Here is a 27,666-nt window from a genome sequence, read left to right on the forward strand (position 1 = left end):
TGTGCTAGAACGATGAATGCCATCTATTAGTGGAAGCACTGTATAATTTTCTAAACTTGTTTTGCACCTTTATAATTTCAGAATGTCTCGCGGGGCCAAGATCTCTTGGACGCGGTGCACAAACATCTCAATTTACTTGAAACAGCCTACTTCGGACTGCGCTACATAGACGCGACAGGACAAACGGTAAATACTGCATGGCCTAATAGTTTATCTACATTGTGCTCTACGGAGCATTTTCGTATTAATGCATAGATATATCAACGCAGACTTAACATATATAGTTATCAGAAATGCGCTGATCATCGTTGTTGTTATCGAACGAGTGGAACTTATTTAAGTCAACCGTCACAGCTTACGACTGACTATCTAAACTGAGCTTAGCATATTCATAAAGAAAGAAACTTGAAGATTTACTGGCGGAATCTGCGAGCTTTATATGACTTTTTTTTGTTATCGTCGTTTTTTGCTTTAAGTCCATATAAGCATACAATGTTAACCTGAAGGAGGTTGTTTCTTTGCCTGAGAATGATCACGTTTGGTGGGGAACGGCGAAAAGAGAAAGTGCAAGTATAAAGTGTCGACAGCATTTTATTGCTTCGCTTCCACTCAGTAGCGTCTTTCCCTTTTATTGGTCTTGTCTCGTGAAGACTCACTCGTATTTCCGCTAGTAGGAGTACTTGACCTCATCATCTGATAGTGTAGTATAGTCGTGACTATATGAGTTCCGCCACTCAAGGTGGCTTCGTCTCTGCTTTTTATCGGTTTGATTTTTTTGTGTTCGTGTCGAATGCATCGATCTGTTAGCTTGGTGGCGCAAACCTTACCGAGAATCGGCGCAGCGGCGGCATCTAGCAGATACGACCGGGCATTGATCTTCAGTTTCGTCGGTGACATTGGCTTTTTAGACGAACTCAGACGACTCTCCCGTCGATTACGGGAAGAATTCTACTACGACGTTGAAGCCGACTTGCTATAGTGCAACTAACCTCAGACTCCCGATGTGCCTTCGCTTCGCTGGTTGGGACAACGCCAGTGTTTTCTTCGCACTCGACCGGGTATAGATTCTCTGGGGAACATCATCAGTCCCGCTGGACGTTTTGTCCTGACCATTCTAGTGATGGAGAAACTGTCCCGTTTTACCCCCCATCGAAAACGCAGAGAGAGGACAAAGGACCGAAGCAGAAGATGACCAGGAAAGACAGGCTTCCATGTGCTTTTGGGCATCGGATAGGACGGTCGAGCGAGTATGTCCACTGTATGATGGTGCTGCTGCAATATATATGCCAAGCGTTTATTCGTTACCCCTATTACCCGTTCCGTTCTTGCAGGGAAATGGAATGTAGACACCCACCTTTTCTATGCTTTTACCCGCCATGGCGCGGACGGTCGAGGCACTACTGATACTAGCGGTTCGTCGGAAGAAAATGCGCTGTGGCTGTAGACGGCCTCTGAGTGCACCTCATCTCTGATACTAATTGGCTACGTTTCTATGCTTCTTGCCAACCCTTGTTGCCTAGTCGTGGCACCAGTAGAGCATTCAGATGCTTGGTCAGTACACACTGATGACTGGTCCCAAATGCCTTCATGCCCTCCAAGTGGGGATCCGGTACTTACCTCGATAGTTGCCCTATCACGCAGCCCAACAAAGGGCTTCGTTGTGTCGCACTACTTACCGTATTTTCTCCTTTCCATGGGCGCAGTGTGTCGGCGTAATTTCCGATGGATTCATATGGTACTAAACGGACCGAGCAGAGGCAACTCCGATACTATCACTAACACTAGATGCCGTATTGTTGCTTTTACCAACCCAACGGCGGCGTCTGCTTTTGTTACTGTTGCTACTAGAGCCTATTTTTTCCGCAATTTTAGTCCGAGGTGTGACGCTGATCTGTTTAGCACAAATCAACTGTAGGCTGTCCACCGGCTTGTGCTCTTTATTCAGGCGATAGTCGATTGGATCCTTTTAATGGATGACTTGCGATGGAACCATACGGAAACGGGTGTGCTAGTCGGTGACGGCGCAGCTGATGTGAGGACCAGATTTTGGCGGATTCGCGAACAAATGGCGTCACTGCGCTGTGCAGATATCTATCCACTTTCATATAGTCTCCTGGCTAGATTACTTAGATAGCTTTTATACGAATATATAAAGTATTATAGATAGCTCCGAACTGAGCTATCGATGGTAGGATTGCTGCATCCGAAACGTGCATGGAGAGGGCCGACTGAGGAAAAGTCAGTAGCATCGGCGGAAACGGTCACACAAATGTGGCTTGCTAGTATATTTCTATGAGTTATAAATGTTATATCTTTGTCACTGTTGGGGCTCACTGCACAGATGCGCCGTAGAAGATTTCCTATCTGTTACGTAGTACTGGAAACCTGTTACTATGTTATGCGGCAAGTAGTAGATATAGCAGTCTCAAGGTTTCGCTAATATCACAGGATTTTGCAAAAATATTGAAAAAGGCTAATATCCTCAGCTGTTCTTTTACAACATAAATCACGACGACGTATACAGGTATGCGTTGACTGATTCAATTATTTACGCGCTTTAGAGTTTGTCTGCTCGTTACCGAGAATCTTATATATACACACATTAGTTTTATTTTTCTCAACATCCCATGCATTGTCTGCAATACGAAAATAGGATATAAATTATAATTAATTCTCATTTGGTGCTATCAAAACAACAAACGAGAAACTAAGCAAAACGTAATTTACGCATTTCTAATCCGTAGACATTATTTCACACGTGCGTCGGACAGGCGAATAGAATACGGTGATTGCATCACCGTTGTATCTTCTCGAACCGTCTGTGTTTGGCCAAGAGCAAACGATCTAATTCCTCCATGGCAACGAGATGACACCCCGAATGGGTGCAGTAGTTATGGCGACGGTTGTTAATGACGGTGTTGAAAACCAATCCCTTACCTCGTTAGTAGTAGAAGAGTAACGAAATGTGTATCCGATTTTGATCTTCGGCATTGTTCATTGTTACAATTGGCAAACGCCGCCGTTGCTGCTTTTGTCTCAGTGGCCTTCCGTTGACCTTCTTCAGTTCTCGGAACGGAAAATATTTCATCATAAATTTTGTCAGATACGCCACCGTCACGGCCAGGAGCGCTATCATCGGGTGTTGTAGCGACCTCATGTATTTCTGATGCGTTGCTATAAACTATTCCATTAGCTCCCGCCGTTGTCTCTGAATCATGTCGTCAGTTGCTTGCCAGCGCTAAGTATACCCCATAAAGGCATCGGGTGTAGCGGCCCAACGGGGCTTACGCATTTAAGCTCATATTTTAACGGCCTGATGATTGGTTACTTCGCGCCGTTCAAACAGTAGCGGACGTAGCGACGGCGCCAACAATAAAAATGGCGATAACAGCGACAGCTAGGATAAAAACAACGAACAATACTCATGTATCTATCCGGACTATATAATGATGATATATTCACACGCTGTGCAATGGACGAACACCAACGTCACCCCCTGGCCCTTATTAGCGTTACTGTTGGCGGCCGCTGACAGACGGTTTTTGCAGGGTCTTGCCGGACGGATGTAAAATCTCCTCGCGTCGCGATGACACTATGGACAACTATAAGCACTACGTCATAAACAGTGGTTACTGTCGGCAATTCGTTTTGTCGATTTGTTCGTTAACTCATATATCTCGTTGAACTTCTTCTCTTCCGTGGATCTCGCTTGTCAGGACTGAACAGCCGTTGATGCCGCTCTCTTTATTGCTTGTTGCTATCGCGTTAGACGTTGTCATTCGTGTTATCTGCCCGCGTTTGCTCTGTAGGAGACTCGCTGAAGCACTAGACTGTTCTTAATGGTTGACTGAAGTCGTTGTCCCGTAGCAGAAATCGCGACAAAGCGTCCGGTCAGAGGTCAGCACCAGTTCGGCGTGATAGCGACCTTCTCCCTAAATGCACCGTTCCGCCGCTGCTGTTGATAGTAATTGGGCGCTCCGGTAATTGAGACGGACGTATTTTATTTGTTTGGTTGGTGGCTCATTCATCATATTGTACTAAATTACTGCTCGATCAATTTTTAATGAGCCTGTAGTTGGCAATTGGGAAAAAGCACCATCATCACGTTGGCTAACGAAAAAATTGAAAATGTTTCAAGAACGTTCTCATGTCCACCGCCAGCGCAGTAGATAAGCTGACAGAAGAGGAAAGTTCGAATCTATCTATTATCTTGACATGAACAAATGTCCCGCATCGATTCATATCAACGGCGAGAGAGTTTGCAGGTATCATAACAGCATCAGCGCTAGTAATAATAAAAATGAAAGTCATTATCATAATTTCATCACCATTCTCACACCGTACCGTCGCATCCCTTCGAAATTTCGTGATTGGGCAGCGTGACTTGCTCACTGTTGTTGTTGTTATCGTGCTTTTATTGCTAACGTTGTTGTTAGCGTCATTTCAACCTGAGAGAATTCGCCGAGCAGGAGCTTAATAAAGTACTTCGTTTTCGATAACACTAGTCGCTTGGCCATAACGGTGGCAGACAATGGTCAATTTTAGCAGTTTGATGCACATTACAGCAGACGCTGTTAGGTAATTCGAAAAATCAGACGTAGAGGGAATGCACGCGACCGAGTACGAAATACAAACGCCACGTGCATAAAAGATACGAAACGTTTTAATTCTGTTCGAGTTGTCGCGCTGTCCCCACATACTCTGCCGGCACAATCGTATATTACTCGCTCGTGTGCTGTCAATTCTTTCTTTTGTTCAGCGGTCTTACGTAACAAAGGAAGAACACAACTTATTCAAACGACCTCACGTAGGAGTGCTCGAAGTAGATAAGGTTTCGTAAACCTAAATGTTTGATCATTTTTTTCACGTGTATATATTTATGTCCAAAAATGAGATTGTCTAGTATGTTTAAAGGAACGATGAATTGAGTCGGAGTTGTTTGAACTCTAAGAGACCCAGCAGACGGTCATTACGAGTTCGTAAAGCAAGCTCCACCATGCAACACTATCTTACAGTTACAAGAACTTACGATTAGCCAAGCAATTAGTGGATTAGTGTGTTATGATATGCATCGTAAACTCTTAATTGATTGACTAAATTCCGCCATACTTTTGCTAACCTTACCATGCTAACCCCTTACGAGGAATTCTGATCTTAGTTACGTGCAAGTGTAACGTTCGCATTACGTACGCATCACGTACACATTCAGAGCAGGAACTGGAATTGATATTCAAAATATTGCTTTTCTATTTCGAACATCGAAATAAGTTCCGACTAAGACAAGGTCGCATCAATGATTCATTATATCATAGAACTATGACTACCACCTTTTTACTATTACAGTGCTTGAAAATTTAATAAAAGAAGTTCTTACGAGCCAGTTGAAGTAATGGAAAACAGTGGCCAAGAGAAGGAAAAGCATCGCAAGACAACTGCACATAGAAGACAAGCTAAGGTACTCTCTTGGCAAGAACAACGCGCGAATCGGATCGGTTGGTCTTCAGTTCAAATTTAACTTGGCCTGTCACTCTTGTCAGATATATGCTGACCGTAGTAAGGCGGTAATCCGTGAGCAGCAGTAACGGTGGCGCTGAACTGGATAGCGGGGGAGGGGGTGTTTTTGGAAGAAACTGGTGAAAAAGAAGCAACTCTTTCTTATTTCTCTTTTTGCGAACTCGAGTTAGTGCAGCAGTCTGCTCCTCGAGAAATAGGAGCCATCTGCGGGCTCTCTTTTGCCCTCGAAGTGTTCTGTCTTTCGGTTCTTTTCCTTGGGACAAAAACGTCCCCCACACCGGCGGACGACCCCTATGGTAAGCAGCATGTGTCCGTTGGCGTGAAGGAGTATGTGCTTGGATTGTGAGTGCTTCGACCAACTTTGCCGGTCTTTTTTCTTTTTTTGGACACTTAGGGTATGTGTCTGACCCACAAAGCGCGGCTCTTAGTAGCCACGGTTAAGGGTGTTTTACTCTTTATGCATTGCACAATTCCGGCTTGGCTAACCCTACTGCGGTTGATGTCGCCATCACCGCGGTTGTAGCTGTCCTAGTGGGACGAGAAAATTGCCATTTTCACTGGGAAAGATCGCTGTAAGAGCGGCGAGGCGCGCGGTGTATGACTGAACAGATGTCGCTGTTTTTCGGTCTTCTCTTGTTCTTGATGTTTCCTCGTACTCACCGCGGCTTCGAGTCTTACCACATGGCCTTAAATGCTCGCGAACGTTGGCGTCACCGGAAAACGAAAGGACATGGCAACGGTAAAACAGGCAGTCATCAGGGGCATCTGGAACAAAGCCCGTTGCCACAGGCTATATCGATCGGCGCTAAAGTCCTTTATGTAACGGTGAAGACTATCAACGGTCTTTTTCCCTTCCATTTTTCCATATCGGCATTTCTTATCATCTTTGGCAATGAGGAAAGCGTTGAGGAACAAGCGCTACCCTATGTAAGCCTTCTGTGACTTTACTGTGGTCATGAGTTGGAGGGTCAGTAGAAAAAAGTATACCTCTCCTGACATGATATCACTAGCCGATAGAGTCCAATGTGTTTTCAAAGTGTGTCAAACTAGAACAAATCTAAGTCCACGTATGAGTCAAAGCAGTGCGGCAGATATTTCTAGTGTTAGTCGGCAAATCAGTTCAGTCGAAAATGAAAATAAACATCTTTCTGCCTCATTTTTTTGCTTTCTTTTATTTCTCTTTAAATTTAAAGAGTAATAGTTTTGGTCCAGCACCACAGATATAAAAAGAGCATCGTGGTTTGAGAAAAACTTTTAGTTGAAGAAGTTCTTCGAAGTTGAACTTTTACCATCTTACAAGTTGTATCTTTGCTTGCACTGAAATCAATATTTCTATGCTAAGGCAAATTGTATTGGTTATGCCATGGTGCAGTGTGTCAACAAATGAGGTAATCAACAAGTTGTCGTTTTGCTACATAAGAAGAGGAACGTTGTGTGCACCAAAGTCTAGTTATTGGTGTTAGGCAGATCGCAAACGTTATTATGTAATAACAGCAACATTTCGTATACGCTATATTTTCATTAACAATTCCGGAGAGATCATAACTAATATTTTTCATGGGCCAGTTAAGGTGCAACGTTCCCTAGAGAAACCACGTGGGCATATTGACAAGCTTGATGCTTATCATGACGTTTTCTGTCTATGATGATGTATATAGTTTGATTAATGAAGATTCGTAGTAGATAGTATGGAGATCATGCAACGCGTACCTAGTTCTAACATATCGATTCAGGTGGCCAACTCCTGTCTGTCCGTGATCTATCATGGCTATGTACTCGTCAAACTTCAGGTCTGCTTCCGTGAATTCCCCCGCCTAGATTGCGAGGCAAAAGGCCCGCGATAGGTCGAGACGTCGTTCTATGTTTTTAAGGAACAGGGATGTATTAACAAGGAGGTGAGTTGAAGACTTGTTCGGTAAAGTCCGAGAAGACAATTAGCTAGACAGCTGTAAGCCACCTCAGCTCTTCCAAGTTTGCAAGAAGGAGTCCCTTTTGGATGATTTCTGTGTCACAGGCGACAACTATTTTGAGGTTGAATAGGAAGAGAGCGGTAGGGCCAACGTAAGATGCTTCATTACGGGGGTTCATGCGTCACAAAAATTTTAGTCGTCCGACGAAAGAAATGTACCAGGATAAAAAAAAACTTGTTCACATAGGCGAACGGGGGTTTCGCGAAAGGAACTGCGTCCTGATAAGTAATTCGTCTGTCTCTTCTCAACTTTACCACTACTCTTCTTGTCAGTTGTACAGTTAACTCAAGCTCTGTCGAGATCACATGCACCCTGGCCCACATCTTTTGACAACTAGGTCGTCAATATGGAAAATTACTGTCTTTGTTACCATAATTATACGCTTGATTAATTAAGGAGTCAAGGCCTGCCTTGTCACAATTTCAGCATCTAATACATTTACATACAATAAATGAAGTCCGTTCGAGTACAATAAATGGGATCAGAAAAAGGATTTTTCGCTCTGAGCGTCCATAAAAACCCAAGTCTAATGTTCCGAAGATGTAGTTTTGAGGACTACCATTGCGTGTTTTTTGCCGGCATACTCTGCTCAGTAGCGGGAGACCAACCGTAGTAACAACCATGTTCTAATATGTTAATGGATGGCAACTGTATGTTGATTCCGTGTCATCTATGCTACGGCCATCGCGGTGAAGTAGTACATTTTTCTCCGCTTTTTCCTGGTTTTCCTCTTTGTGCTCCGTGGGTCTGTTACCAGCCGTAGGTTCGAGGATTGGGTTTGCGGCCCGTACCATTACTCCGACAATAGAGTCGTGTCCAAACTGCGTAGCAGCTCCATTGAATTGAAATGAACGAAATGGAGAGGACTAACGAAAGCGTCGGATCCAGGGCCGAAGGTATCGTGTGCTTCGATGGATGTCGCCTAGGCGTGACATAACATCTCTAATCTCTCTGGCGTGCTCGCTGCCCTCGTTCACTTTTTCGCGACGATCCCTGCCCCGTCTGGCCACCCCCTGTCCTATGTGAGTGTGTCTCCGGGCGCCTCTAATCGGTATCACCACGGCTACTGCTGGTGATAGTTCACACCACGTCAGCCGAACGGCTGTAACGGTAGAACAGCAAAGCTAAATCGGGACAGGACAACTTACCGCCCACCGTAAGCAACGTCTGGCGGCACTAACGTTAAAATGTGTGATGGTAACATGATTGCTTTTATCATCGCTCGGCTACCGCAATTCGTATAATAGCTGTACCGTTAATTGTGGCCTATTTTTGCTCCATGCTTTTCGAGCATGTGCCGTCCCGCTAGTAGGTATCCGTAGAATCAGCTTCTCTGCTGTATCGGGAATTCCGGACTTAGCGTCTAACACTGCCGCTTACCGTTCGCGAAGTCGACGCGAACGTTAGCCGAACTAAGGTCGTTGTTAATTTTAACCGTCGGTCAGGCTCCACGGCGCCGTGCGGTTGACAAGCGTGGCTGCTATAGGATAGTGAAAAAGTTAATAGTTACAGGTACCCAGCAGACGGTTAATCGAATATTCAGATCATTTGGAGCTCACCTACCAATCTGGAACAACCTTATGGCAGTAAGGCAATCAATCGGTGCCTAGCAATGACCTCGATTATAACGATGATGATGAATTGTACTCCATTAGTGTCTTGGACATTTTTCCCTTGCGAATATTTTTGCTTTCAGGCCTCAGATCAGTGGCAAACTTCGGAGAAAGGCTTGTCATTAAATCGCTAACAACGTCTACTATATCATATCAGACGGACGATCATCAATGCCAGTCGAATCAACACATTGAAAGCCAAACAAGAACCCTCCCTACGGCAATATTTGATAACGACTATGATTATGGTAGCGATCAGCGGCGTATTTCATTGGCCCGATGCTTACCCTAAGCCCACAACTGTATAGAACATACAATGCGGTCGTACCGTGTACGCGTACATTGACTAGTATTTCTTCGAAATGCACCGGCAAGTGTATGTTTTTCATACATCAAAATTTCAACATTTGTGTTGAAATTCAGTCAAACAAAAAAAAAGCATGTGACAATACATTGGCTTGGCAATAGGCCATACTCAATTAGAAATTATCTTCCAATTGCGAATTTGTCGAGCTATTCGGAATGTTAGGTACGTTTTACGACGATTTTTCATAGCGATAACGATAAAGCTGCTGAAGGATACCAATATCTTGAGGTTTGTTATAAAGTAAGACGCATCTTTTAGATAAACGTGACTTTTAGATAAAAAGCTGGTACAACTCCAGAAATCGGGAGCAAACGGTATGTTTTGCCTAATTTTAATTATGAGTGTCCTTTAATGATTCGTCATGAAGTTTTCGCCGAGTCCTTCAACGAAGTTCTATCTCGGATACAAATGGGTAGAAATTCGGTTGTTGTGTTCGCTTGCCGGTACTCACTGATCGAACGCAAAACGTGGAAAGCACTTACGCTTATAGTATCTTCAATCATCTCGACGATTGTTATTTATAGCTATTGAAGCAATAAGCGCACCAAGTCCTGCTTGATTAAGTAATGTCCCATTATGACGCGGAAACCCATTGACGCATGATACCTCCCCCTGTGATATTTGCAACTTGCGATGCAAGCATTACAACCGCATTGGAAGCTATGTTTCCACGGGTAGGTCCATTTTGACTGGGGAAGCAATAGTTTATGTCGCTCAAGCAGAACTCTGCTCTGTCTGCAGGGACTTTTATTGAGCCAGGAAAAACCATGGCTGCATCAATCTTTTGTCAAATTAGATCTAGATTATCCTGCGGTCCTTGTGCTCATACCTATAAACGAACCGTAATGATAATAGTATAGGCGCGGCTTCTATGTTCTGCTATGCAAAATACAGTTAACTATAATATGTGGATTTTGATTATTCTTATATACTCATATGAATAGATAACCTGCTTTTGCTTTGTGCCCCATTTCTATTTGTATTTTCTTTTTATGGCTACTTAAGCGGGTCACCTTAGCATCTGCTTTCGTTATTAGCTAAATGCGCACGGACAGATGTATTCATAGCTACCTAGTGACATTCAACATGATGACGTATTGTACTGTTATCGTAAATGAAAATCAGCTGTTTTTCATAGTAAACACAAAAAATTTTCATTGCAACATATATTTTAATATCGCTATCAGTCTATGCAATCAATGTTCGGTGTGTACGCTATATATGGATATACACTTATACATGAGAATTTTACGAGTCAGCGCAACATTTTGTCCGCTTTTTAGCCGCTAGGAATAGCAATAACATTGAAATCGGATTTAGCCAATTTACAATTGGAAATAGTTCGACGAGGCTCAACTTGATGACGGAAGTAGAAAATTGCCGTGGTATCAATGCTCGCAAGTGACTTGCCTCCCAATGACATGTTGCAACTTCCAGCCAACACTCGTTCCCGTTCGAGTTCTACTCAGAGTATCGAGAGCAGACGAATCGATTATCCACTGTCACTTAAAGAAATTAAGTAGAAAGTGGCCACCGATGGCCCTTATACATCGATTTCAACGCGCTGATCGTATATAGCTAACACGTTTTACGTGAAATAAGCTTCCTTGGGGATGTGGTAGCATATAATGAACGTTGAGATTAATATATATGGTAAATCTAAACAACTATAGGATGGAGCAAGCCAGAAATATTCAATAGCCACTTTGCGACGAAACTCATTCTCGGCAAGATCTATAGCATTACCCGTGCGACTACCAAAATTTTCCTTAATTTCCGAGTGACGTACCTTTCAGTCTAGCCATCTAATGCACTATACGTTCACAGAAACAGGCAAAACCGTTTACCTATCTCCGCTCTATTGTTGTTGTTGCTGCTCATAACACTCGTCATTATTGCTAGTGCCTTAGATTACCCTAATATACTGCCAACTTCATTTTCCGTCATTGAAACAGCAAGAGAAGAATAGCGGGCCAGGCTGTTCATAGTAATTTTTACAGCAGAAGTCCTCTATCGAGTGACTTGGCGGGCTGACATTGCCGTTGTTGTTGGCTGCTTTTTAGCGAGGTGAAGCTGTCTGTCGTTCGGCGCGTAGAGTTAGAAACAGGCTCGTAATGCTGAGTGATATCGCTGGAAGAACTGTAAGAAAGTAAAAATGAACGGAAGACTAATAAACGAATGAATGATGAGTGGAAAAGCTCTATAGAACCTAAAACACTAACACGTATATAGCTACTGCTCAATGAACTACAATGATAATGTCGAAAAACGCTGTTGATGATTTTGCTGCCGTCGCCGCTGATGATCGTGACGCTGTGGGCAGTTCTTACATCATATAGTCACCCTCCCTTTAGCTTCTCATCTATTTATCAGGCGGACCGGGTTGTGTTGCGGGGTCTGCTCTATTTGACGAATTGCGATCGTAGCGGTCCACCAGTTAGTTACCTGCGGATCCCGCCATTCAGTTACACGTAGCAGCCACTTCGGCCGAAAGCAGAGAGTCGCAGGCCACCGAGAGCCAGGCCATAGAGAGTATCTCGTCGGACCACAAGGATCAGAGTCACTCGTATATTATTAACTAGCGACTGTTAAATAGTGCTTATGATGAACCATAGATGTGGATGAGACGAAGAAGACTGAATAGAAACTGAAGAATGAGCCCGCAACGATTGACACACTAACGAGGCTGAAGTTAGGGTAACAGGTAACTGCGCAGAACTACACGGTCTGGTGACAAACCAAAGCCCGCCGTGATTTCCGCTGCAAACTTCATTACGGCGACAACGGCGGCCGCGGCTCCAGATATCATATAGGCAGATGTTATAACTGAAGCTAGCAAGCGCTCAATTTTATTAGAAAGGAATCGGCGAGAGCAGTACTATTCGTTCCTTGTGCTTTACTGTATCAGTGAGGAATCGCGTCGCTAGAAACTAGTGCCGATTGTTATACGAATATATAAATAATGCATAAAGAAAAGCTAACAGAGTAAGTTCCTGCAAAAGCTTGGACTACACAGATTGAAAGGCATAACACTAAATACCTTTGTCTATGACATCATGTGGTACAGTCTCGTAAGGGCTGGTGATGGCTGCCACATACTAGTAGTGGCATCTTGAATGCAAACTTTGGGTTTAGTGAGCTTGAGATGTTGCTCATTTCTGGTCAAAAGGGTGCTTTTAGGCGGTGCTGGTGATGAGATACCCATCGCAAGAGTGTCCGACCAGAAAAAAACCGAACAGAATGTTATTACGCAATATTAATATTTTCGTTGCTACTTTGAATTTCAGCACTGGATGGACGCTACGAAGAAAATCTACAAGCAGATGAAAGGTAGGTCATCAACGAATTCTTTGAATGTACTTCGGCTTCATAACGTAACACAAGAATGTATCGATTTCTAGGAACATCTCGCACTCGTATGATACTACGTAATAACACTTTAAATACGCACTGTAAAACCTCCCTTTGAGGCGCTTTAGGATAAGAAATTTTCTTGAATGCAGGCCGACTGGGCCAATAGCTTTTTTCAAATAGTAAATTTAAGCGACAGAAGAAGAGGGATTTATTTAATAACGACTATAAAATTTCAGTGTGGGTGATTGCCCCGCCAGTCCTACCTTAAGAGATGCGAGTGTCTTATAAACGTGGGCCACTATCCATATAAATTCAATGAAATATTATATCTGAAAAGTGTTGGAACGTTTGAAGGCCAGTTCCGAACCACGTTGGGCATCAATTTGAAACCCATGCACCGTATGGGCTATTCATGGAAAACTGCTCGCGAAACCTAAATACGTCCTGTTAGTGTAAATTTTGTAAGGTCCAATTCTGCCCATTGGCGACTCGATTACAAAAATGTGTTATCAAAAATATTCGGTATTTTGTGAAATAAAAAAAAAACGTAGACCCTCTCTGTTTTGGGAAAGGAAGGAGAAATAACGTGCACACAACTGAACACCACCAGGCTGTGTCAAACGATACAGACTATTGAGCGCAATTATGGACAAAAACTTACTAGATCCCCAGCTTTGAAGTAAACTTAGGCCCTAAGCCTATCAGTTAACTACAGGTTGAAGTGATAGTTACAGTCAAGTTCAAACGAGGCAAAGGAAAGCTGCTTAATAAGAACAATTTCGTCACTAGACGGCGACTATTCGTAATAATATTTATCATACATTATATATCTCTTTGAACATATCCGATAAAATAATACTAAGATTCTTATTTTCTGGCAGACAGCGTAGTGACCAATGATAGAATAACGAACGGTTCTACTCCATAAAATTGAATAGAATCCTTTAGAATTAAACTAATTTTTGGGATAACTCGACATTTTTATGCAATTGTTGCCAGAGAAATACACTTGTGCGGAGCTAAAAAACAATTCGGCGTGCCAAAAAACACTCAACAAGACTCTGTATTGTTAAATAGTTCTGATAAGCGGTCCTTCAAAGTCAATTGATGTCTCCGTAGGCTCTCATATTAAAAGATGACAATCTGCTGAAGTGCCGATGCGAGTGGAAGCTATATTGAATCGTATCGTCACGAATAAAGACAAATAGGGCTGCCTAGCTTCGCAAGAGAACTCCGTAGACCTCCCGTTCCTGTCAGCAGGTATTTGAGCTACCGTTAGTTACCCTACTGATACACTTGCTTTAAAATAAAATGTCGTTGCGGTACGGGCAAGATCCGAGTTGAATAAAGTTGTCATATTCGAAAGCCAAATCATACCTATTGAGTATAGCATGTATCGTAATGACAGCAACGTTTAACTGCTAAACTGACCGTTGTGTTAAAAGGAAAAATTGAACTAGGCCTGCATTATCATTAGTATCTATGTTTGATTGCTGATTTTATGCTTTATGTACGTTACGTTTAATCAATTCATAGGAAATTATCTTTTTTTTTTTACTATTTTATTGCGGTAAATAAAAAATTAACGAAAAATACAAAATGCTTCTGTAACGGTGGTTATTTAGATCATTCGTAAATTATACTTCTGCAGCACGCCTATATTACTCTAGATATTTAATTGTTGCAGCGGGTTATGTAACTGGATTACCTATTACAAACGACGAAGTCATAGTATTAGCTCACTTTTTAGGACTACAACAACCCCAAAAGTCGCTGCATCTTACGCACTCTAGCGAAAGCCTCTAAGTGGTATATACTGCTGAGTGGCCTAAATCGCTCTGGCTAACTCTCAGCTATATTGGGTTAACGGCAAACAGTTTGCAATAACAGCGATAACGCCCTTGAGTGATAGACCTTGAGGGGACTGCCTCAATAAGATTGCCTTGTAATCCCTTAAATAAACGAAAAAGGCGCTAATCTTGGCTGATAGACGACAACGCCAAGGCGTTGTTGGTTATTTCATTGGGAGCCCCAAGTACGGTAAACAACATCCTCTGTCCGCGCTAAAAGCCCAGAGGGATGACAATTTTTTGTTGTTATATTACATTTAGTTTTCGCACTTATTTGAATCCGTTCCTGCTCTTACGAAGTTCTCAGAAGAACCAGAAGAAGACGCTAGATAGCTGTTACATCTTATACTATGTGAATAGAAAGTTCACAGGGAAGGGATATCTGACAACAATAACAATTAACAATCATGAACTTCGATTCAGTATTTTTCTCAACTTATTCTTGATGTCTACCTTCCCGTGGCACTCCAACCAGTGTTGCCTATAGACGGGTTAATGGTGCGAATGGGTTTTTTTTTTGATGAAAAAACAAACTTTTATGAAATAGAATATCCGTATTATTTTTGTACATGGATCATGGGAAATAATTTCAGCTATTTTCTGTAGAGTCAAGTGACAATAGTTTTAAATCTATAGCTGCAAAGTGTCTACTTGCAAAGTGTCGTCGGCTAAAATAATTAATATGTCATGAACATACAAACTTCGTAAGCAGATAGGCCATATAGACGTACATTAGATTCGAGAGTATTCCGTACTCGAAGCATGGAAAACTATCACCAGCGATTTTACTATTTCGAAAACGCATCACATTTACAATCTATAGATCGTAGACTACTTATATAGAGTTAGAGGTAATTATGGTATCGACATTATCAACTGCGCATCAATACCTCCTATTTGACAGCTCTGCTAACGATAGGAGCTGACTTCCATTGTTAAAGTCGTAGCGACTTTTATTTCCTGTGACTGTCCAGCGTTTACTTAACAACATTTGTTATCTAGCTAACTTACATTATTCAGTTGTGTCTTCTTGTTGATCGCAGGTCACAGGACCTCTAACATTGATAACTATGCAATTATGCAACATTATTATAATTACGAGTAGTATGATTATTGAAGGCTCACTTCGGCACATTGCCATTATATTCCGCTGACCCAGCAAACGCGCTTAACAACATAAATGCTTCTATTACTGATAGGTGAATTGAAGGGTGGCATGTCTCGCGCATCTTTTACGTTTATAAGTACCAGACAGAACCGATAAAAATGATTACTTATCAGTAAAATGCGCATACTAGGCCGACTATTGGACTATGTTGGTTGGGTAACACAACGTTCGTGGGGCGTTCATCGGTTGTGGAAGCGGACGTCCTAGATAAAACATTCCGAAGCGCGGGCGAGCGAACGCTGGATACACATCGTTCGACGGTGCACGTTTCATGCCTCAGCTAAAGACATATATAAAGAAAAACGCGATCCGTGTTCGTTCCGTTGAAACTAATCACGTCCATTACAGCGTACGGTGATGATCTAAAGCATCACCGCGTGATGAACCTCCAAAAAACTGTAGATCGATGCTAATATTAACGCCATATGACTAGTATTCGCTGAGGCGACCGGTTTTTCTGCTGACTTACCCGGCGCACGACGAATTTTTCTTGGTTATCGAATACGAAGCATGTACCTGCTTTGAGGGTTAGAGCTCCTAAAATTGTGTGGCTTACTCCGCTAACGAAAGCTAAAAAGAAAAAAGACTGCACACTCAGTTTTTCCTTTTGAAATTCTGCTGATTGCTTCAGTAATTTCCTGTCACCCCATTGAGCATCTATATATGTGTAGCTGAATTCATCTCTCAGACCTCGTTTCTCTACGAACAGAGACGATGATCATGCTCGTGACGATCTTTGAAACTGAGAGAATGTATGTGTAAACAAACTGAAACATTTCCTTATCTGTTGGGTAATCAGGATTCTATTTTAGTAAATCTTAACGAGCCAGGCATACTTTGAGCGTATCGTATGTTCCGACATTGATGACCATTTGCGCAACGGATGCAGACGGAAGCAACCTGTTTTATACAAAATATTGGCCTTGTTTTGATTTCAATGTGAGAAAGAAAAAAAACTGGCAGATAGAGAAAGACAGCCCCGGGTCGGACCTTGTCTGACCTCCATACGGCACATCCGTAAACGGTTCGGCAGATGCAGCTAGAATTATGGTTTTTTCACAGTTTCTCCGTTTTTCTTTTCTTTCATCAGGAATTGAAGCTGCTGCCAGCTCTGATAAACCATTTCGATCTCTCGATCGCTAGTTCTAATGTGATTCGTTTGCTACGACCAGCTTTCTGCAATCCAAAGGCCATGGACGTGACAATTTTCCAAATATTCCCTCTCTACTCTTTTTCGTACCCTACCTTCTTTTCCTCGGTTTGTGTCAATACTCGGGCAAAGAGAGAACGTTGTCCAGTTTCCTGTAGTCTTTGGCGTTAGTGATACTTCTAGTGGCATAACATCCCGGTGGCAATGGAGCTAGTAACCGCCCATGTGACGCTTGGTGCCGACAACATGATGCTTTGCTTGTCTGATTCTTAGTAGCACTCATGCGGACGACCAATGGCCTAGCGTGGGGCGATCGGTAGCCGTGGATTCGCGACAGATAGATAGCAGAATTGCGCCTGGGGGCCTGAACCGTGTTAGAGGGCTACCTATCCGTCTGGGCAAGCAACTGCCGCTACCTGCAAACAGCAAAAGCCAAGCAGCGCCAACAATTGTCTGTGCGTGTCTCTGTACATCGGTTAAATATAAGCGTTTAAGCTCACCCTCCCTCCGCACCAGTGTATTCTCTCTTTGTTCATATTGGGCCGAATGTTCTGTTAGACAGCATAGTGGAGCAATGGGCATGGAAAGCAGGCAACAAGACGCGCCGCTGTGGGGGCCATCCGTTTGTGGACACTGCACATGAGATAGTAGCAACAGCATTGCTGTGTTATAATAAGGACCACTATACTGGGGTTGCAATAATATCGCCGTGATCGTCTTGACTGGCTGCGACACCTCAGGCGGACCCCCTCGACTCGATTGGAAGAAGTGCGAATCTCGCGCCACCTTAACCATCACCCTCTGCCACTGCCGCCACAATTCAGAAAGAACTCACTCTAGGAAAAATTCAAGGGGAGTAGCAGACGCAACGTCACGTGCTTCACCCTTATCAGCTACATAGTTGTGCTATGCGGACGTGTCAGTGGGGTGTTAGAAGATGCTGTTGTCGCTGTTCATGGGTGCGAACAAGATGGCCCAATGGGATCCCGAGCTCTGACCTAGCAAGTATGAGAGCCTTGTCAATCTCAGCTTTTTCCTGTCAGCGTCGTTTCTAGCTTCTAAATAGAGGCAATAGCCACAATGGGGACAGCCTGAGTTCAAGAAGTTAAGACAGCGAAACTTTGGATATAAGTAGTGTTCCATCTTACATCCCCTGGCCGTCCCTTCGAAGCATGCTATGAGCCAGACAAACCAGCAGAGGACGAGATAGGGCACCGATATATACAACCACAGTCACACGCACGCATACTCACCCGGGACACATAGCGTTGTCGCTATTAAGTGTCACTACTTAATGAGGCATTCCGTTTAAATAAGAAGGGCATCGCCATAGAGACAGCACAACCGGCGCAGCTTTTCCTGGACTTCGCAGCTGGTAATTACAATCTAAGCATTTCACGGATCCAACAGCAGCCATTGTTGTCGTTTTTCACGTCACCGTTATTGTGGGTCTGGACGTCTGACCGACTCGTATTGCTATCACTACCCAGATGAATAAACTGAGTAGTTGTGACACTATAATCACGCCGTGTCGTACGTTATCTATAGAAGCTCTCGCGCGTAAATTTAACAAAAAGTGGCCAAACCGAATGAACGGACCAAGTGTGCATGTTCCTGGATTGCAATGCTTCCCGTATACCACTAGACTACCTGCTATGTCGACCCGTTCATGTAAATGTTTCTATGCTAATTTTTTTTTTGTTTCAGGAGTGGAAAACTATACATTCTACTTTGGTGTCAAGTACTATGCAGCAGATCCGTGTAAACTTCTGGAAGAGATTACGCGGTAAGTAAGTGGAATAACTATTGCCTACTGATTAATTATGCAAGTGCTGATATTGCAAAATGGTGCCAATGCAGGTTCGATTTCTACATAACTACTTTGACTTTCTACATAGAATTTACAAACGTAAAACGAAAATGTTACTAATGTTGGTAAAAATAAAAATATCCAGTTCGAATTATTTATTACATTCAGGTTACCCGTTTAGTTAGAAATCTGTACCATATATGCTGAACGTTAATTCAAGCACCGGACGCTCTAAGACGATAACTGAGAAAAATCGGCTCCTCGTATTTGCCACGTTAAAAAGCGTCACACACAAAAATAATAATCAGCAAAAATACAACAAAACATCTTGTTTTTCGCATTAGTCAAGAAGATTATTCATACTCTCATAATTCAAAGGCTAGAGAATGAAGAATAACTTGATAAAAAAAAAAAAAAAAAAAAATAGGTAACACGTGCAGTTTCCACGGAAAGATCAACAGCCCCTATGCACCCGAGGTTATAGTAAGGCGACAGGCATATAGAGATCCCGAGAGAAAAAGATAGTAAGTCTCACTAAAACTCAAGCAGCGCGCTGCTATACATATTAAGTTCGACCCTCTCTGCTTTCTCGACCACCTCGTCGAACTCATATAACTTTTCTGGCGTATAACACTGCGGACAGCACATAGCAGTTACACGGTGGCATCTCATTCGAATCTATTAAGACTCCCACCCCCTTCCACGTTCCTCGTCCCAAAATCACCCCTCTCGCGCCTCCTTTTTCCGACATCTGAACTCGGCCCTGCAAGTTTCTTCCGTCTTTCCCGGTCTCACCAGCCTCATATGAATAGCATTCAGTCCCTTAGGATTGTAAGACCACAGCGCTGTGCCGCTAGTCTACGTTGGTCTGCGAGGTAGTTACGAGGGTGGAGAGAGAGAGAGAGAGAGAGAGAGAGAGAGAGGGGAGAGGGGGAGCAGCGGACAGCGTGGCTGAGTCGATTCAACTTGACCCTATTCGGCCGCGTTTGCCTCTAATTGGGAAGGATTTCCCTGCCAATCTGCCTTGAAGGAGTCAAGGTGGTCTCAACACTGCGCAGAAGAGCGGGACTTCCCCCTCAAAAAGGCGGCAAAAGAATATATCCTCTGTTCACTGTCTCCCCCGGACGTTCAAACTCCACAAATCCGCTTGACGCTTGCGAATCGCGTGCTTTTCCAAGCATCGTGGCGCTGCTTCTAGGAGCTATTTTGGCTATATAGCAGTAGCGGCGGATCCTGCCAGGTGGAACATTGGCCTGGTGGACCGAGACCGCCCGAATGGAGTTCAGCGGGGTTCGGCATGAAGCTTGCCCACTCGTTACATTTAGCCAGTCACTATGGGTATTAACGAGGTTGGAGATCTTAATTCGGCAACCATCTCATTACACTCTCGTTGCACTCAGCCACTGCTTTGCTAGCGCTGGCGAGGAGAACGTTGCAAGCCTCCTAGCATGATAGTAGGGACATGTCTATAAACCTTTTATAGCCAAAAGCACTAGCCGAGCGGGGCAACTGGCATTCGGCCGGAGTCTCGGATCTGGGCTCGAGAGACCTGAGACGGTAGTGGTGGCGGGCGAAAAGCAGTACCCAAAACATGTGTTTTGGCTATGGGGTTACTTTCGGGGATCGCCAGCATAGGTGGTGAGTGCTTCGAGACGATAGCAGCGCATCCGAACACGTTCAGCCAAGGTGGACTGCGCTTTTCTGCATGTATGTATGTATGTATGAGTTTAGGAGGCAAAGTCCCACTGTGTTAGTGGGAAATCCGTATAATGCCGTTGCCAACGGTTCGTGCCTATAAAAAAAACTATATCGTTATGTTGAAGTTCTGTTTAATTACATTATTACGCACTCATTGTTCTTGCTGTGTTCATCACTATATAGGGCGAAACACTACTTTATGACCTGGTATATTATTAATAATGGTTGTAGACTGGTGTGAACGTTTTCATATGTGTTCATTTGCATTTGTCGGCTAAATTGACATTCGTGCCGGCACATACGCCGAAAGAAAGCTATTTTTTTATTGCGGTTTTGTCACTCCTGTGTACATCAGATGGGTTTCACTTGCGTGCTTCGAGTTAGGCCGACTGTCGTTTGTTGCAAAGAAAAGGGAAAAGACTTGGTGATTTCGCCTGCGCGTAATATCCGCCTCCGTCTCATACTTGTTAGGCCTTCCAAGCTTTAGAACTGTCGCCATTTCGATCCTGCGCACACAAATACTCCGACACATCGGGTCCTCAGAGGTTTAACATTTCTGCTTAAGCCATTCTGAGGGGGAAGGGGGGAGAAAATGGTGTGAGGCGCACTGTGTGTCGTTTGATGACGTTTACTGGGTCGTTCATTTTCAACTATAAGAGTCATTCTTGGCTGAACATGGAGACCCCCAGATAGCATGAGAACCCACGATGGCTTGGAGGTCTCCATCGTCCAGAGACACCGTCAACTCATGCCTTGCATCCGCGACCGAGAAGCGCGCCAGGGGTAAAACGGAGAGCAAACTCAGCAACACCAGCAATGAGGACGAAAGAAATGGGTCCAGTTCCGCCTCTAGAAGGGGTCTAGTTGGAAGCTCAGCTAATCCTCGATGTTACTATCAGCACTCTGTGATATGATAAGCAAGAAAGCACGAATGGCCCTGGACAGCTAGAGAACACTCAATGAGTTCCTGTTCAGGCCACCTTCTTTCCATCCCTCCATGTTGTTCTCCTGGATAGTGCAGAGCCAACAGACGGCAATTTCATTCACTACTCCACGTAGCACTCGTCTGGGCCTGCTATATCCTATCTGTGTCGCTTGCTTGCGCTCTTTTATCCGCACTCGCGTCTCTCTTGTTTTATCTCTTCAACCTTTTTTCGCTTTTGGTTGAGTTTTTGCTGCTCGTCGACCTCCGCAGCTGATTTCGTTCGGCAGCCAACTTCTAGCGTTCAGCGTCCATCATTCTGTTTTGCTGCTGCCATCGCGTCCAAAATCATGGTCTCGACCCTGCTGCCAGCTACCAAAGCACATCATCCTCATTCTGTCGGGTGAACGGTTAGTGCTGAGCTGCTTGTTTTGAAGTTACACTAGGCATGGCAACAAAAGCTTTATCGCTACCTTATTGCAAGTTATTGTTACGATGACTGTGCAATGAGCATACAATAGTATAATAATGCTCTAGATAGTAAGCCACCATGATGACTTCTGCGTTCGCAGTAAACGAAGAATGACCTAGCTTCAGATCTAGATCCGGAAACACCTTTCCTTCTCCTTATATAAATAGGACTGCGGAGTAAAGCACGGCCTGCGAATGGATCCAGCCTGTACCAACAGAAAAGCGCCGTAGGGCGACTTAAATGAAAACGGCGAAAAGGAAGACTTGAAAGAGAAGTGTGTGGTTGACTGAGATGCTGCATATGGCTAATAGGTGTTGTGGATAGGAAAAAGAATTCTGGGTTTGGGTAGTTTGGTTATAGTCTAACCAGGGATCAGGAGCAGATGTAGACAGCCAACAGCTGGAGTGAAAGAGCATGAAACGGGAAACAGAGCAAAGCAGCGACGGAGAGGAGTCTGGAATGCTGATATACACCGCCGTTCTAGCGAGGCCCTTTTCTTGGCGATAAAAGGCGAAGGGTCCTCGTGGCTCAGCGTTCAACGGTTGCTCAGGCCTGGGTCCGTTGAACGGCAAACTCTAGTTGAGTCCTGGTGAGATGTGTGAGCACACGGCTGGTAGACAATGCGAAGAATATGCAATGAGATTCCAGCGTTCCGATCCAATACGCCAGTCTCCACTCTTTACTCTTCTGTAGGGGCTCTGTTCGTGGGCAGCGCGACGCCTGTCACCGTTTAACAGAGAAAGCCAGAGAAAGGTGGTCGGCTTTAGGTTTCTGCTTCATTCGTACGTCCGTTGACGTACCTCTTTCCATCGGGCTAGCATAGGAAATACACAGTAGTGGTATAGGGCAAAAGAAGTGAGCAGTGGCTCGGAAAGGGAGGAGCCGGGAATATTTGTGTTCTCTCCTATACCCCCCCCCCTCCCCCCACCCCGTCTCTGGTGCGTCTACCAGAGATATTTGAGTGTGTAGAGGCTTGAATACATAGGTACGTCCCATCACCAGCGACTCTCTTCCGCGTAGGCGTACTATTATGCGTCACAACAAAAGTACACCTAGGAAACCGCTGTGGATGACAGCGGCACGGACCCCATCGGCCGAACGAACAGCAGCAGCAGGCTTATAGAACACATTGTGTGCATCTTTTGTGTAAAATCACCCTTTGTTCGATCGAACACGAACTCGATCGCCAGTAGTAACTTGGTCTTCGATAGTGTAGAACCTTGAATAAGGGCGCCGATCTGCGATCGTATACCTCTAGGTTATTTCAGGTTTTGACGTTTTCTTGCGCACCTATGGTGCATTGAAGTATCCTCTGAATGTCTGTGTGTGCAAATGGGATTTATATTGCTGAATATGATCGCGTGTTGATAATGTACAGAAAACATCCACGGAAATTAAGGACCCTTTTCTGGCGGCAAATAGATGCAGTTCCATTGGCCGGGGGCATACTAAACGACTGTAGGCAACCAATAAGTTCGATCATTTGATGATTCGCACACGATTTTTTCGATATCCGGTTTTATTGTTTACCTATCATTTGTCCACGTTCTAAAATTCCGTCAGAAAATTACAATCCTCATGAAAAATTCCCAAACTGCAAGGAAATATAATTAGCTGTTATATTATTTTCGATCTGTTTTCTGTATTTCCTTTGGTAGCCGTACGCTTGTCTCTGTTTACCCCACGTAACTATTGTTGTATTTTCTACCCCTCCAAAATGTGATATGATCCTTCTATGTATGGCAACACGGGCTTGACCTGTTATTATCCTTTTCCATCTTGGCTTCTTGCTGTATGTAACAGCCACCCCAGTTTCCGCCTCCGCTATTGCCATCCATTACGACAACCGCTGCAGTTACATATAATTTCTTTAATCAGTGTTATAAAATTTAGATGGATAGCTTTATAAGGGTTGGGACGCAATTGCAATACTATCATTATTATCACTGCCAGCATGATCATCGGCAGTAATGGCAACATTTCCATTTTATTGCACTAATACCAACAGTCGTACTTAGCTGTTGGCCGTATAATATAGAAGTAGATCATGGGACTCGTCGTCGTCGGTGGAGCGTTAGCATCCGGCGATTACCCATTTTCTCCTTTTTTTTTTTTTTTTTTTTTACCTTGACTCATATTTTTGCCTTACATAGAAAGCTGGCAAAAGGCCGGTACATATATAACAGTATAGTATAGCACATTTTGCTAATCACGAATCGGCATGACGTAAATCGCCGCGCTGTTTATCAGCAGCAGCAGTGGCTTACTGTTAAACGGAGACACTGCCCTTTCCTGAATACACGCGAGAAACTAACGGAAGAATTAAGATCTGGGTCTAACATTTACACACAGATATAAACGTATGGACATTAAGATGAGCACATAAAGCGCAAGTGCTGCTCTTTCTTCTCCTATTAGAATCTGCTGTTGTAGTCATTATCGTCAGTGTCGTCGATATCATGGTGAGCCTGACGGGCGCGACAGTGATGTCGTGTGTCACGTAATGATACTGTTTTTAATATCGCGCTTCCATTCGGCAGTAGTGGTCGCTGGGTAAGCTGACCCGCGCTAAGCGGCCTCGGAATTAAACGCTAAGAGGGTGCCATAGACCGGAGAAGACGTTTGATAGAGAATTGTTCTTGGACAATAAAAAATGAATGAGCGTTTCCGTAGTTGCAGTAGAGACAGGCTAAAGAAGTCTACCAGCTTTTGACGATCCAGCCGTGAAACCTTCATTGTTCATTGCAAGGAATTTTTGGGGTCGCTTGGCTATAACAGCGACTGCAGCCATGATCGGCCGACGAGCTGCTGCTAAAGCCTGTCCTTAGGTTTTATATTTGGAAAAGACTTTATAGGCTAATTTTCGCCATACCGTCAATGTTAATGTGGAGAAATTAGAGAGTGGAGTTTTAAGCTGTTCTATTAGTGATCCTATAGTATATAGGCGGGTTAGTTCGTGTAAACATATCTGCACATTAAGGCAAAGGGTGTATCAGCAATGAAAGCTAGATGAATAGAAAAGTCTGCGAGGTATCTGTAAGACTCATTGTCTAAATTAAGAGTCTAAATCAGCAGATATAATCGAAAGCCTTACTTTATTCGTATTGCAATTTATTGTGGTCAATTCAATATATTTAATCCTTCGCAGAAAATCAACTATTACTATCATTAATATTTTACTAAATATAATAGTATAAGAAAAAAGGAATGGTCATTTAGTTCAACAATCTCGACCGAGCTAATCTGGCGGCCACATCCTGGGTTCTAGCGATAGCGGTTGGCCTACCGTTGGACGTCAAAGCATCTGGATGCTTCGAGGGTCATTGTGCTGGGCGACCGACGTGCCCCACCAGCGACCCAATTTGGGCTTTAATCAACCGTCCTATTGCTCGTGGAGAATTTGCTCATTTTGCTGCTGCTGCTCCTGCTGCTGCTGCTGCTACTGGTCAAACCCCGCCCTGGCTTGACCGGTCAAAGAGTGCGCAATAACAACGAAGTAGATTTCTACTAATCAGTGCAATTGCCCTCTGTCTTCTGCGGTCTTCGGATGGGTGGAAAGGATATTCCCTGTCTTTCAGGAGCAACGTTTAGATGGCTTTCATCCAGCCAGTAAGGGATGCCTTTAACAGATGCCTGGATAACAGTGAGGCAAAAGGCGACTCATTCCCTTTCGGTGATGTGGCCTTACTAAAACTACGGTAGTTTTATTGTTAGCGGTCGTTTCTTTCTAAGGCAAAGCTGTTAAAGGAGAGAATAACCCCTAAGTTGAGGCTGTTCAGAATCGGAAATGACTAGCGAATGTTTTTTATTCCCAAATAAGAATTATTTGAGAAGTATAAAAGAAGTTTGTTAGAAAGACTGTTGTACTTCTAACAGTACAATATAGCAATTTTATAGTAGCGTCAAGAGCTTCTCGTGACAAATATGTCGCATCACCGTTACAAATGAGGTACAATTTCACATTGTGTTTTTTTTTTTTTTTTTTTTATATGTATAGAATTCCTTGGAGCTGCTTCGTTTTGCATTTCTAGTTTTGGCGTATCAATATCACCTAGTTGGACCTTTTAGTTTACTATTATGTTTCTTATCCTAATTAATACATAGTTTTGTACCCTTACCTTCTAAGTTGCGACAAAAGTTAGTGGCCTTAAATCGTTGTTGGAGATATGTACGGATGCTATGGATTAGTACATGCTCTCGCGAATAGATGAGCTCGTTCTGAGAAATTTAACAAATAATTGTACATTATTTCAGGTATCAGTTTTTCCTACAAGTGAAGCGCGACATACTGCACGGTAGAGTTCCCTTAACTTATGACCTAGCAGCTCAGCTTTTCGCGTTCGCCGTCCAGTGTAAGTAAGAATGTTAAAGTTGTTTTAGTTACAGAGATAATTATGAAATTTTGTGTTATCACATATCGTTACACACTCGATAATGTATAACAAAGATATGGAACTTCTCATACGCGCATAATCTCAATTCTAGTTCCGCCAGGTTATAATGATACAGTACTTAATTAACAAAAGAACCTAGACATTTTATTTACGCAGAGAAGCCTATCAGAGAAAGTACAGAATTGAGTGTGTCCGTCGAATGTACGCGCAAAGGCGGTTTTTTCAAACTGTTTCGGGCGGCTGCACACAACGAAGCAAAATTTAAAAAACAATAAAAATTCATGCGCTGAAAAAAAAAAACCAATTTCACAACGTTTATCATTAGTAGCCTCCTCTGTAACATAAATATGTCACGTATGCAAAGAACTCGAAAATCATTACAGTGGCCTTAGAAGGACATCAAGGCGATGGCTATTCCAAGAAATATTCATATCGGTTTTAAATTCGAAAAACTTCACTACCTTTTTCCAAATCGTTTTTGCCCTAAGCCAGTGGGCAATGGGCATCTATGCAGGTTTTGTTCGGCCATTCTCAATCGACGCTATGAGCACTTCCTGCATTTTGGAGCGACCTTCCTGTGGAGTGGCGCTCGATCCTATATCGTTTGAAGCCACTACCGCCAATCGATATTTGGTGCAAAAGAAGAATAACTGCAGGAAAGGGGATATAGGGATTTTAGCGACTGTACCTACCATGCAACAGACCAATTTGCTCCTTTTAATAGTGGGGGCGCCTCGCTGTCGCAGTATAAATGTGTGCAGATAGAAGCAGTGAGGTCTCCATTGCCATACAATCTGTTACAGGGCAGCGCAGGTACAGCCCCGAGTATTTCGGTAGTGATATCGACTTCTTAATGGTTTAATCAAAATCTGCAGCCATCTTTTCCTTTCGACATCTTACTGCCGCCGAGTTCGAATAATTTCGCCCCTTAAATCACTACCGTTTATTTTGCCCCTGTGTTATTGCTTCGGGTGGTACGATATACACAAGGCTGGGGCGATCGGTTAAATTGCGTCACTACATCAAGATGGTTCGTTCTGAATTTCATTGCTTAGAATTATTTCGTCGGCAGCAAATATGTTCACAGAATAAGGAAACCAAGATACTGCAAACATTGATTTTTACACTTGGAATAAACCTGAATGAAGTTTACTTTGAGCTTATTCATAATCTTTCTGCCTAAAGCTGAGTTAGGTGACTTCGATCCGAGACGACACAATTCAGGCTACATCTCAGAATTTCGATTCGTTCCCGACCAAACCGAAGCCCTTGAGGAGAAAGTGGTTCAGCTTCACAAAACTCTCATGTAAGTAGTTATAATATATTATGGTCTGTCGACAAAGCTAGTTAATATATATTCAAAATAATAAGAACTATCGTATTC

At 43.4% G+C, this 27,666-nt stretch overlaps 2 protein-coding genes across 11 annotated transcripts in view; one reads left to right on the plus strand and one right to left on the minus strand.

The window, feature by feature from the left end:
- The window catches only part of LOC111250906 (uncharacterized), a 39,406-nt gene extending 36,500 nt beyond the window's left edge, over nucleotides 1-2,906 (minus strand). For 2 of the 4 annotated variants that reach the window (XR_015327769.1, XM_086989225.1), the window contains exon 1: nucleotides 1,677-2,888. Coding sequence is in view for 1 of the 4 variants with exons in the window: in XM_086989225.1 (XP_086845351.1) it covers nucleotides 1,677-1,732 (56 nt within the window). In the remaining 3 variants the exon portion in view is untranslated. Of the gene's footprint in view, nucleotides 1-1,676 lie in introns of all 4 variants that reach the window. The other 2 variants (XR_015327767.1, XR_015327768.1) reach the window with 2 other exon arrangements.
- The window catches only part of LOC111250905 (uncharacterized), a 141,182-nt gene that overhangs the window by 78,203 nt on the left and 35,313 nt on the right, over nucleotides 1-27,666 (plus strand). For all 7 annotated transcript variants that reach the window (XR_002673561.2, XM_022806852.2, XM_022806853.2 and 4 more), the window contains exons 2-6: nucleotides 82-186; nucleotides 12,752-12,794; nucleotides 18,694-18,772; nucleotides 26,143-26,240; nucleotides 27,468-27,588. Coding sequence is in view for 6 of the 7 variants with exons in the window: in XM_022806852.2 (XP_022662587.1) it covers nucleotides 82-186; nucleotides 12,752-12,794; nucleotides 18,694-18,772; nucleotides 26,143-26,240; nucleotides 27,468-27,588 (446 nt within the window). In the remaining variant the exon portion in view is untranslated. The remainder of the gene's footprint in view (nucleotides 1-81; nucleotides 187-12,751; nucleotides 12,795-18,693; nucleotides 18,773-26,142; nucleotides 26,241-27,467; nucleotides 27,589-27,666) is intronic.

Source organism: Varroa destructor, unplaced genomic scaffold (assembly GCF_002443255.2).
Source record: "Varroa destructor unplaced genomic scaffold, Vdes_3.0 BEIS01000005.1, whole genome shotgun sequence".
Lineage (NCBI taxonomy): Eukaryota > Metazoa > Arthropoda > Arachnida > Mesostigmata > Varroidae > Varroa > Varroa destructor.